At 44.3% G+C, this 12,288-nt stretch overlaps 1 protein-coding gene across 4 annotated transcripts in view; it reads right to left on the bottom strand.

The window, feature by feature from the left end:
• The window catches only part of jag2b (jagged canonical Notch ligand 2b), a 78,508-nt gene extending 67,266 nt beyond the window's left edge, over positions 1 to 11,242 (bottom strand). For all 4 annotated transcript variants that reach the window (XM_060917708.1, XM_060917709.1, XM_060917710.1 and 1 more), the window contains exons 1-2: positions 10,996 to 11,242; positions 10,190 to 10,504 (exon numbers count right to left, since the gene is read on the bottom strand). In XM_060917708.1, coding sequence (XP_060773691.1) covers positions 10,190 to 10,504; positions 10,996 to 11,064 — 384 coding nt within the window. In that variant the 5' untranslated portion in view covers positions 11,065 to 11,242. The remainder of the gene's footprint in view (positions 1 to 10,189; positions 10,505 to 10,995) is intronic.
• Between the last annotated feature and the right edge of the window lie 1,046 nt (positions 11,243 to 12,288).

Raw genomic sequence — 12,288 nt, 5'->3', positions numbered from 1 at the left:
CCCAGTCCTGAAACAGAGAGTCTCTGGACGCTCCAGAAACATTCCTATAGCAACAAACGTACAACCTCAAAATAGATATCCTTGCAGACTTGAGGAACGCAAACCACCCCTCACTTAACAAGGAGCAGATTTTAGAAGTCGGTCTATTTCATGACACGCCTGATTACGGAGCCCGATGAGGGGAGATAGATATGTATTTATTTCACACACACACACGAATATATGCATTCCAATTCGAACCTTTAGCATGCCCTGTGATCACATCCTGCCCCATTATTACCCCATTGTGTCTCCATACTCTACACACTGGGGTTATAATAAAGAACACCATTTGCACAAGCTACTAGTGGTTAATACACAACGGCTTTTTCTTTTTTATTCCAAAACCGTTTGGATTGCCAACTGCGGCATGATTTTCAGACAGAGACTCTGACTGAGCAAATTAAACCTCTGTTACTACTTTCGCCAACACCACCTGTACAAACTCTGGTGTACCATATTATCCTGAAACTGTGAAGGAAACTCCAGAAAAGGATAATATTGATCAGCCATGCATGGTGTATGTGGGTGTGTGGTGAAAGGAGCCACAGGTGCAGCTTCCCACGGTAGGGGGTTGGGCTCTGCAGAGGGTGGGATAGCAGGGTAAAGCTGAAATTAGAGGGGGCTGTAGGGAGTGAGGCTCTGGCTGACCCTTGAGACCTCTCATCAGGGATCTCATCGGCTTCAAAAAGCCTCCCATGCTGCAGTGCTAACCTGCAGTGAGCACACGCACACACCACTGCCATTCAAAACTAGAGATTTCTGTGGCGGCTACAATAATTTACACAAAATCATTGTTCACTCGGAATCAGAACCATCAGATCCAAAGTCGCACAAAGCATTTCCCTAACTTGAAGGAAGGCAAGGTGCTCTCCCTCTGGTGCTCCTGTCACCACCAAGCAACATCCAGGTTGAGCACTTCTCACCATGGTGACCGTGTAAAGGTCATTCTGATCACGTTCAGTCACGCGACCCGAGAGCGTTCCCATGCCATAGCCACAGCAAACCTACAATCCAATCCCAGAGAGTAGAAAGGACCTGTATAAGGACAATCTTTAACAGGACAGGTGGGAGAAGGACAGAACACAACACTTCCCAATATCCGAGTAACTCTTACCAGGGAGACAGGAAGAACGGTTCATTTCCTGGCTTCTATTAACAGGAGGAATTGCAAAAAGGGACACACTTCCCCTGGCTGACATCAGGATCCCACTCTCCTCCCCTCACGCTCCACTTGGCTGCACCTTCCCGTAACACCCTAGAAAGACCGAGGGCATTCTCCTACCTTGCAGAGCTGATTTATTTCTTACCCAGTGGGAGACAGCGACTCGTGCCGAATACAAGCTCATGCTCCAACAGACAGGCAGTTGAAGCTTGCGCTCGGAGTCGCGCTCAAGAGGTTTCCAGTGACACCTTTTGATGAGGGCCAGCATGGTATTTATTCATCCCAGGCCGAGTAACTGCAGCATGTAATCTTCATTAATCTGGGACCTCAATCCAGGCTTTTTAAAGTCTCCTCTATCCGCTGACACGGACTAGCTGGGCCACCCTGAGCCAACAGAGTCACTGGCCAATATACAGCAATTACAGCCAAATGTGCGACACCACCATGCCAATTACAAGCCGGTGAAAGGTTTTTTGTGTCCTGTGCCCAAAGACGAGAACGTTCCCTGTTCATTAGGTTTTTAACTGTTGTGATATGTTCTCGGAATTGCATTCTGGCAATGGAATGAATTTTTCTTTACTGTTTCGAAATGGTGTAATGGACCAGAGCCAAATGCTGGAGGCTGGTTTGTCAAGACCACAGAACAATATTTTCTCCTTGAGGGCTAAACTCTGGCTTCACAGAGATCTAGGAATGTAGTCTGTTAAGAACTTATGCAGAACCTATCGGATCAAACAGAATAAACCATCAGGGCCAAAAAAAAAAAAAAAAGGCCCATTCTTCCAATACCTCCATGTTCAGAAGGAAACCAGAACAAGGCTGTTATTTGTATACGGAGCTCAGTGTATTGTAGTTGGTTCATTTAACACATTTGGGGCAGAACGCCCATCTCTTTTGTGGAGCAGACTGCCATTCCGCTTAGTGGAAATTTATGGGGCTCGACTGGAACAGCCTACCACAACTCAAGTCTGATCTCTCTCTTCATCCTGGAGAAAAACCTAGCATGTATGCCAATATGTACAATTTGTGCTCGGTAGACTCCAGTGAACGTCATGAAGGAGTATTGGCCTCTCAATTCAGCACAAGGCCCTGGTTGTGTCTGGAGTTGAGACTTTGTGTCATGAAGAGAAGGGCTAAGGATGTCATGAGGGTCAGAGGTTAGCTCAACGTTGATGACATTATATGTTCAATGGTGGGAAGGGAAGGAAGAAAACGGCACGCCATAATCAATCATCGTGCCGAGTAATACGTCATCTCCTCCCACACACAGATACAGAGGTCGCAAACATGCAAGGGGCAGACAGGTTGACCCGACATTCATCTTCGAGGTGTCAGAAAGAAATAGATAGAGCCATCTTCATAACCATATTTTATTTACCAAATTTGACCTCTTTCACAAACTCTGGTTCAACCTTTTCACATTAACAGCACCCACATGTTTTCCAAGAAGACCGCCTCAAACTGGAGCAGCCTAATTTATGTGTCTGCTTCAGAGTGTTCCTACAGCTCAGGTAATAATAGGGCAAGAACAAGATAGAGGGATGGGGCCACATCAGAGTAAATGGCAGACAGAAATGGCTCAGGTCAGTCCTATGGGAATCGTGTGGAAAGAAGGGGTCTAGACATATTCTTGTCCTTTCCTTGTGAGAAAATTTCCAAAGACCCTCACCCACCCACTCATCCTTCTACCCTTGGTTGTCTTGATAATTTTTTAAAAACGCTCATTAAAAGGTAGACTGCCTTTCAGAATTTAAGTGTAGGTCATAAAAAGAATTTTCCCTGACACCCAATTATTTTTGCTTCGTGGAACAACAGCTACTGAATTTGAATCTCAGACTTCAAGCTTTATTAGTTTTTCTTAAAATAAAACAATTAATGAATTTAGGGTCGCGTGGCCCTAAATTCTCCGCTATTTTTTCCTGCTTCACCATGACCCAATTCAAGATACTACATCGTGCATCACGTGGTGGGCTTTCCCCGTTCGCACAAGGCAGTATGGGAGACATTTGAAACAGGAGAGAAAAATGGAGGACGTGAGCGTGTGAATGAAACGTGAAAGACCGACCGCAGTAACGGAAAGCAAGAAACCACCACGTTGTGTTGCGAAGGAAAGGAAACGCAGGACCAAACTAATAAATATCAGCCTCAGCGAGCACTTCGGTGTGATCAGCTGTTCGTTTTAGCGACAAAACGATGTAACTGTCAGTGCACGGTCAAGGTAAACCTGTAGATGGCAGTAACGCAACACTGGATGAAGAAGAAGGTGGTAAATCTGCGCATGCGCACACAGACTTCCTCGGTCTGCTTGACTGTGCGAAGCAAGCGATTCAATGCACGTTATTTGCTCGGGAAGTTATTTAATTTGAGGGGATTCCCAGCCACAAAATGGCCTGATGTGTTTATTTCTGTAATATCTCACAAAATATCCCAATGACCAAATTTCAGAGGGAACTAAATTTCACTGATTTTACGAAATCGAAAGGCCGTCTAGCGTTAACGGAATCATAAAAGCTAAAAATAAACGGAAATGCATTAGAGAAGGTGCGTTAGCATAGAAAAATATCTAGGTTACCAAAATCTTGTCTCTAATATCTTGGTTTTACATTACAATGATAAAAATGTACATAACTTTCCAGAATGTTCACTAGATTTTCGTAGTTTCCCCAAGGTCTGGAAATGAAGGCCTAAAATTTCATATTTTTCCAGACCTGCACCCGAATCCCGTTTCACTCAGCCTACAGGTCACAGGCCATGAGAAGAACCATCAGCCAGCACAACCAAAAAATCAATACATCCCTTTGTTCCTGTTGTCAATCTCATGGTCTCCCTCAACATTGCCAACATCTTTACAATCCTTCCAAAAGAAAATGAATACCCCCAGGTGAACAGCTCGGTTTCAAATCAACACTGGATGCCAGGGATTACGGAACTATTGGAAACCCTTGTCGCGCAGCCTAGCTCAGCAAAAAGCCACTGACTGCTCGGCAAATGAGCTCATTTGCTGTGACTCTTGTTCCGACTGCGACAATTGCCATTTTCCGCAAGGCTTCCAGAGCACAAAAGCAGACAACAGCTTTGTTAAGGGGTATTGTGTGTCTGGGAGGCAGGGACACACAGGCTGACATGTACTTTCGGCCCTGTGGCTGGTAAATGATATTCGTCCATCGGAACCACCCTTCTTTCAAGCTTGCACCTTCATTGGGGTTGAGTTCCACTGGAAACAATAGAGAAACACAATGTCTAAATACAATGCATTTTGTTAACCACACACACATCCAAGCGAGTGTGCATGTATATTATTTAAACAGTCGAGTCTCAGCCAAAAAACGGCAAGCGAGTGACTTACTGGCAGGAGTCTGACCAGTCTATGGTGCTGTGTTTTCATGTATGTGTGTATACACACACATGACCCATTTAGTATTCCGCTACTATGCCAACGAGACCATTGGCAATGCTCTGACAAACACAACATATCCCTCCCCTTCTCTTAATGAAGCAGCAAAGGCCCCACACACACACAAAAAGGTGCCACAAAGTTCTCAAAGATAAGGAGCACTCTTGAGACAAGGGCACAGTATAAACAGCAGAGTACACCGTTCTGCTGAGTGTTCGAGCCAGAAGCATAGACGAGACGTTTAAAACCTCCTTGAATAATAGTTTGAGACGGAAGAAATAGAGATGAATAAAGATAAGAAAGAAAGAGGATCGTTTTCCCTTGCTGGTCGCATTCCCAGCAGCTGACGTGAGCAAGACCTGTATGACCTTGACCTGTAGAAGAAACAAGCCAAGAGCTGCCATGACCAGCAAACAGCCTAGACCAGCCCTTAATCGCCTGCCAAAATTGAACGTGTGTCATCAAACAGAATGTGAAAGGATAATTCTACAAAAGGTTAACTGGCAATCAGCCCTTAGATTACTAGTCACGCAGCTGCTACCTGACGCTCAGCTGACACTCTTGTTCCTGACGAGCAGTTTCGCTGCCGTTTATTCATTAACCTCATTTCTGTATCTCTGAGCAGCCCAAAAAAACCCCACCCCCTCCATCAAACTTGCCTTCCCTGACAAAATTCCTCTTATTGCTACAAGCCAGCTTATCTTAAAAACCTAGCGGCCTAGTTACAGTAGCTTTGAGAAGCCTGGTTACAACCACACTGACGCCAACCAAAGCTCCATTATCATCATTATCATTTCCAGTAGGTTCAGGGGTCAAGTGGGAATTAAAAACTGGCTGTGCACTAATGCACTTTAATTACAGCAGCGCACCTGCTCAGGGTTCGTATCCCCACAGGAAGCATCACACGCATGCATTAGTCGTGCACAATCGCAGGCACATGCAGACTATCCACATTAGCGAATAAACCAAAACAGATACAGCAAAACGAATCCGGCTCACCCAGAGCATGCCAATAAGTAGAAAAGTAAGGAACAGAGCAGGGTTTAAGAGACAGAAAACACTGACACAAGCGCACGCAAATACTGGGTTCCAATTAGGACCAATACCAACTTCCTATTACAGAGAGATCTTTGCCCAATTAGACCTGAAAAAGAACAACGTCACAGTGTAGACTTTCCTGACAAGTGCTGTATCAGCTTTTAAAAAAAGTTGCGCCGTCAACCCTCACTCCCACCTTCAGTCTTGCCACATTTCCTCACCACACGTTTCTGAAATCCTCAATCAAATGGTAGGTTCTTGCAACATTCAAAGCATTTAATGCAAGACAAGTGTTTCTATACAGTAGGATGCTAGAGGTTTTTTTTTTTTTTTAAATCAAGACTAAAAAGTGATTCTGTAAATAGTTCTGGATAAGAGCGCCTGCTATAAATGTAGAAACGAGAATGCATCATCTCCATGCTCTCGGCCTTCCCGGTTGCTGATTCACATCGCCAATAGAAGGACGAAATTCCTGCCTACCGTTTCTTCGAACACCGTGACCTTGTAGGAATCTTTTCATCCTGGATTTCCTCCTCAGAACAGCAATATATACTGCCGCCTAAATGAACCGAGACGCCACTTAATCAATTGATTGTGTTCTGGCAAGGACTTGGAAAGCAACTCGCCAAAGACGGTCTCTCAAAAGGAGCACGTTCTTTGTTTTAAAGCATACACCATGTAGGAGTAGTGGAGTGGGAGGTGGCTGGCCTGCACTCTTCCAAAATACTCATACAATCTTTTTCTTTCTTTCTCTTTACTTTAGGGCATTAGGAGTGTTTCGGCTGGAGCCCAAAAAAGCAGACTAAAGTAAAGTACCGATGCACTAAATGTGCCTTTAATATTAACCGTTAAAGATTAAGAGACCAGGAAATCTCCCCTAAACCTAAGATAAGAGAGAAAAAACCTCGCAGGTTGTTAAGTTTAAAAAAAAAAAAAAAGTCACCCTTGGGCGCATTGCCTCCTAATTGGCCTGGTCTTTCAGCTCCTAAAAATATCTCTTCCATGACTGAAGCATTCAGGGGCAGAAAAATGCTATCGTTAACCGTCCTTCCTTCCATTTCATGGGACGACACAAAAGCACCACAGCCTCTGGTCACAAGAAAGAAAGATGTTTACTGAGGTAATAGAGCAAAAACCCATTTTGTTCAGGGCAAAGAAAGAGAAGGTAGAGCAGAAAAACGCACCCAAGATCAAGTAAGAGGTTCCTCCTGATCTCAGACTTCCTGTTCAATGAAAACAGCAGGTCTCCATGAGAAAATAATCCGGAAAGGCTCCCCCCCTTAATAATCACAAAAGCTGAACAAAATCGAAGACACAAATTTTAGGTTTGTTTTATATTTGGCCTCTCCAAGCCAAATAAATTATTATAAACAAGATTAATATAATCCATAAATGTGCTTGACTCATTTATTACAATTCAAAATGTATTTCAGCTTTACATAACAGTAAAGCATAGTCTTCTTATCGATACCAAACAGGGCCAGAAAACGATACGTACAAGAAGAATACGTGAACGAGGTCAACAGAAAGGCTGCCGCAGCCAAGTACGTGTTCTCTAAAACTTACGGCGAGCTCTAAACAACTTCCATCAGGAGCCGCCTGCTTTAAATGGACAATTATCGCTTTATGTTGACTGAAGATGTAGCCAGCTGTGACTGGCTAATTGCACAGTCAATAGTGTAATCAGTAGTAGGACTCGAGCCCTTCTTTCCCAGGTGAGAACTGAACAAGTGGCTGTACTGAAAGCCCAGTTAAGGGGGAAGGGAGCACCAAGGGCCGCACATAATTGTTTACTAAAGGCCCGTGTAGCCATCTCCTAGCAACCGTCCGGCAAGCTCCCAATCAGGTCTAGCCGATGCTGCCGTTTTAACCCTGGCGACTGTATCTGCTGTGCCCAACCATGAAGTTAAGTCTCTGTAGAACCTGACGAGAGATCTCTCGCTTGCATTTCGATTCCACGGACACTAACGAGACCGATCACTACACATCACTTACATCTAACGAAGATTTTAAGCCATGATCGGACCACAACTACATCCTGGAATCAGGATTTAAAAAAAAAAAAAAAAACCCACACACACACATTCACACTGCCTTACACTTCTAAGGTTGCATGTATCAGTTACAGTATCCTCTTCCAAATATAGCTGTCCATTAACTGAATAAGCCATTTACCGGGTGAAGCGTATCGTCACTCTGAACACTCGTCATAGACTAACCCCAGGAAAACCAAAACACAAAATGCAGATACTCAGAACGAATTATCTCCAACAGGTGGCAGAGTCACTATCCAAGCCTGACAGAGGTGCTTCATATCTCTTTACAATACAGAGGGGATGCGGTTACACTGGACACACATCAATTGCCTTTCCGGATGCGGCAGAACTGGTTCAATTTAGGGAAGTTCGGGATCAGCCGGAACTGCAAACATAGCCCGGAAAGACGAGAACTCTTAGGCAGGTCTATGCAATCATATACATGTCACACAAGGTAGAGAGATGAGGTTTTCTAGGACTGACCTGCGTGGGAAACTGACTGAGCGCAACACACATTTGAGAAGGTACACAAAGCAAGATAGCTGTGATAAACCCTACATAAAGTGGTTTGATAGTAAGTTACACATTAACTTACACATTAAGCATGAGGATGGGGGTGGGTGAGTGAGCCAGGCAGCTGGACTAGAGACAAGGTGTTTGAGTGGCTTCAAAAAACAGGCAGCATAGCATGGTCAAGGAGAGCTGAGTGATTTCAGAAAGTCTGGGCATTTGGCCAACATGGACAGCCAATACTACACTGTGTTTGCCTTTTTTTTTTTTTTTGGGGGGGGGGGGGGGGGTGTCCGTCCTTTCAAGGTGCGACACCTCTCATCTGATACCCGAGATGTGCACAAGCACCTACAACACATAGTAGAGTAATACATCAGAAATCACTTAGTGTGCGAAAGAAAAAAAGAGGGAAAAATAAAAATCAAATCTCAGGTGGATCCTGCAATACAGTCTGTGAACCTGTTAAATTTTTTTTCCCTCTCTAAATTTGTAGTTTAGTTTATTTCTTTTATATACTTGGTACATTTGCACTACTCCTTCACTGCCTTGTTTTTTTCCCCCTCTTTATATATTTTGCTGCTGTAACAATGTAAATTTCCCTTTGTGGGATAAAAGACTCTCCTATCCTAGCAGGTGTGTGTGTGTGTGTGTTGCTGCAGAATGATGATGCTCAATGGGAAATCATGAGACATGCATCCCTAGAGTACACATACACAAGGCATGCATACACCTTAGTAAGAGGAGCACCAAGTATCAGTGTGTGTGAGAGAGACTAGTCTTATATGATAAGCATGAGGATTTCATTCTCTCTCACACACACACTAGGCATGCATACTTGCTGCTCCTCTTACTAAGGTGTATGCATACCTAGTGTGTGTGTGCGCGCGTGTGTGAGAGAGAATGAAATTCTCATGCTTAACATATAAGACTAGTGTCTCTTTCACACACACACACAAGGCATGCATACTTGCTGCTCCTCTTACTAAGGTGTATGCATACCTAGTGTGTGTGTGTGAGAATGAAATTCTCATGCTTAACATAAGACTAGTGTCTCTCTCTTTCACACACACACACACACTGATACTTGCTGCTCCTCTTACTAAGGTGTATCAGTGGGTGTGAAAGAGAGAGACACTAGTCTTATATGATGAGAGAGAGAGAGAGAGAGAGAGAGAATGAAATTCTCATTATCATATAGTCTCTCTCTCTCACACACACACTGATACTTGGTGCTCCTCTTATTAAAAGGTGTGTGTGTGTGTGTGTGTGTGAGAGAGAGAGAAGCATGAGAATTTCATTCTCTCTATCATAAGACTAGTCTCTCTCTCACACAGATACTTGGTGCTCCTCTTAAGGTGTGTGAGAGAGAGAGAGAGAGAGAGAGAGACACACACACACTAGTCTTATATGATGAACATGAGAATTTCATTCTCTCTCTCTCTCTCACACACACACCATGTATACACCTTAGTAAGAGGAGCACCAAGTATCTGTGTGAGAGTGAGACTAGTCTTATATGATAAGCATGAGAATTTCATTCTCTCTCACACACACGGCATGCATACACCTTAGTAACAGCACCAAGTATCAGTGTGTGAGAGAGAGACTAGTCTTATATGATAAGCATGAGGGTTTCATTCTCTCTCTCTCACACACACAAGGCATGCATACACCTTAGTAACAGCACCAAGTAGTGTGAGAGAGAGAGACTAGTCTTATATGATAAGCATGAGGGTTTCATTCTCTCTCTCTCACACACACAAGGCATGCATACACCTTAGTAAGAGGAGCACCAAGTATCAGTGTGTGTGAGACAGTGAGAGAGAGACTGGTCTTATATGATAAGCATAAGGATTTCATTCTCACACACACTGGCCTCAAGAAGGGATCACACTGGCTTAAAAACCCGCCAGGGCTTCCTGAGCCTGTCACTGCATCCCCATCAGGTTCACCAGGCTCTCATCATCATCATCATCATCATGATGCTCAGACAGCGCGCGCACTCACCGGCCACGCAAACTGGAAAGGGATGACGATCTTCCCGGCGTCGCTGATCTTGTTGCTGTTAGCGTTTTTAAAAGAGAATATATTCCCACCCAGCACGCCTGTAGATCCGCTGCCGAAGTTGCAGAGGCCGGTGGCGATCACCTCGCTCTGGTACTCCTTCAAGCACACTTTAAAGTACGTGTCGCACTCGTCGCGCGTGCACCGCTGGTCCCGAGAGTTGCGCGCGCCGTCGCAGCATTCTCCATCCCAGAGCTCCCCGTTCACATTCTCCACACTCATCAGCTGCAGCTCGAAATAGCCCGAAGCCCAGGACACCTAAAAATAACAGCATCAAAAAGAAACAAGCATTAAATACATGCATAAAAAAAAAAAGAGGCCTTGTAGAGAGAAAATATTTGCAAACGCAAATTCTGTGCAGTGTGCGCGTGCCAGACGGGGTGTTTATTATAAGGCTATCATGATCATAATAAAACGGATTGATTCAGATTTGGAAATCACCAAGTGAGATATTGTATAGAAATTTTCCTTTTAGCGTCAAACTCCAAACTATGGGTCAGAACCATATCAGCTCGGTTTATTTCTCAGACAAGAAAAAAAAATCTCGCCGGAAGTTCAGATGAAAATTTCACACATCTGACAATCAAAACTGCATGATTGATCACATGCTCAGAAACGAGCTGCGTAATTAATTCATTCAATTATCGATCACGTTCGAAATTATCAGCCCGTTTTTTTTTTGGGTTAACTTTCATCTCGACGGCACGGGAATCGATCCGAAACCGCGTCAGAATTGCACAGCGTCTCACCTTGGTCCACGTCGTTAAGAGCAGGGACGCGACGCAAAGCCACTTGGTTATCCTCGCGCAATTCCACATGCCGCTCGTTAATTAGGAACAAGCGGAGAAACGGGCAGCGGCCGAAGACCGGCTGGCGGCAGGATCCTCATCCGCTCCTGACATGCAAAAAATTCGCAAGCGTACTCTTTAGTGCGGCTACAGCAAGCAAGCAAGCAAGCAAACTCTCTCCCTCTCTCTCTCTCATACACACTCCCTATCACTCCACGGCAAATGGTTAGGTTTCCCAGCTACTGCACGCCTGGGGCCGCCTCGGCTGATTGGCAACCGGATAAACCACTCACCAATCAGCGTGCTTACGTGACCCAGAACGTCGTCTCTCAACCAATCACGGGCTGAAAGGCGGGGCTTGTCAGAAAAATAATAAATAAATAAATAAATAAATAACTGCTGCTCGTGCCACTACAGAGGTGCAATATTTCACAATAATTAGCATATATTAGCTTACACACTCACACTGTCCCATCAACCCGATAAATTTTGTCTTATTTCTTCGCCGAATAGTTTTTTTTTTCCCTCAGACTAGTTTACATTATTAATTTAGTGTCTAAACAAACACGCGAACGTAAACAACTAACCAGAGCAGCAGGAGATTTTATTCAAGGTTGAAAACAAAACCAACAACTTTCTTCAAATATAAAAATGTTCCGTCGTTTTATGTCTTTTCCTTTCAAATCTACAAGAGAAGGTACAGTAAGTTCTGTTCTGTTCTGTAAGCTCTCTCTGCCTGTCTGGCTGGCTGGCTCTACCCTGTAAGTGACGCAGCTGAGGTCGCCCTCTTTCGGACACTGAGGCCTTTTCCAGGACGCCCAGCTGAGGAGAGCTGCACCGACCTCCACAACGACGTTCTTAAAGGGCATATCCTGGACCGGTTTTTTTGTTTTTATGAAAGTATGTCCATTTGCACACTCATACAGAAGGGTCATTTTGCACAAGGCTATCTGTCTACAGCAGAAAAAATAAATAAAATAACAAAACACGTCTGGAAAAATCCCAAGGGAGTCTGGAGCCAGATTCGTGACGTTACCTGCGGAAGCGCCAGCAGGCTGTGTGAGCTTTGCACGGTTTCAGTGCACAGCCTGTGTACACCAAGTGCTCCCATTTCTCTCTCATTGTCTGGTCTTTGAGGAAGCGATGAGTACTAATCCCATCATGATTGGTGTTGCTACACCCTCCTATAGTACGATACATCTGTTAACCATTTTAATAATTACGCAATAATGTTGAAGAAATTTGCAGAAAACC

Source organism: Neoarius graeffei, chromosome 3, assembly GCF_027579695.1.
Source record: "Neoarius graeffei isolate fNeoGra1 chromosome 3, fNeoGra1.pri, whole genome shotgun sequence".
Lineage (NCBI taxonomy): Eukaryota > Metazoa > Chordata > Actinopteri > Siluriformes > Ariidae > Neoarius > Neoarius graeffei.
The sequence above is the reverse complement of the archived record's forward strand: the minus strand, read 5'-3'. Positions and strand labels throughout refer to the sequence as shown.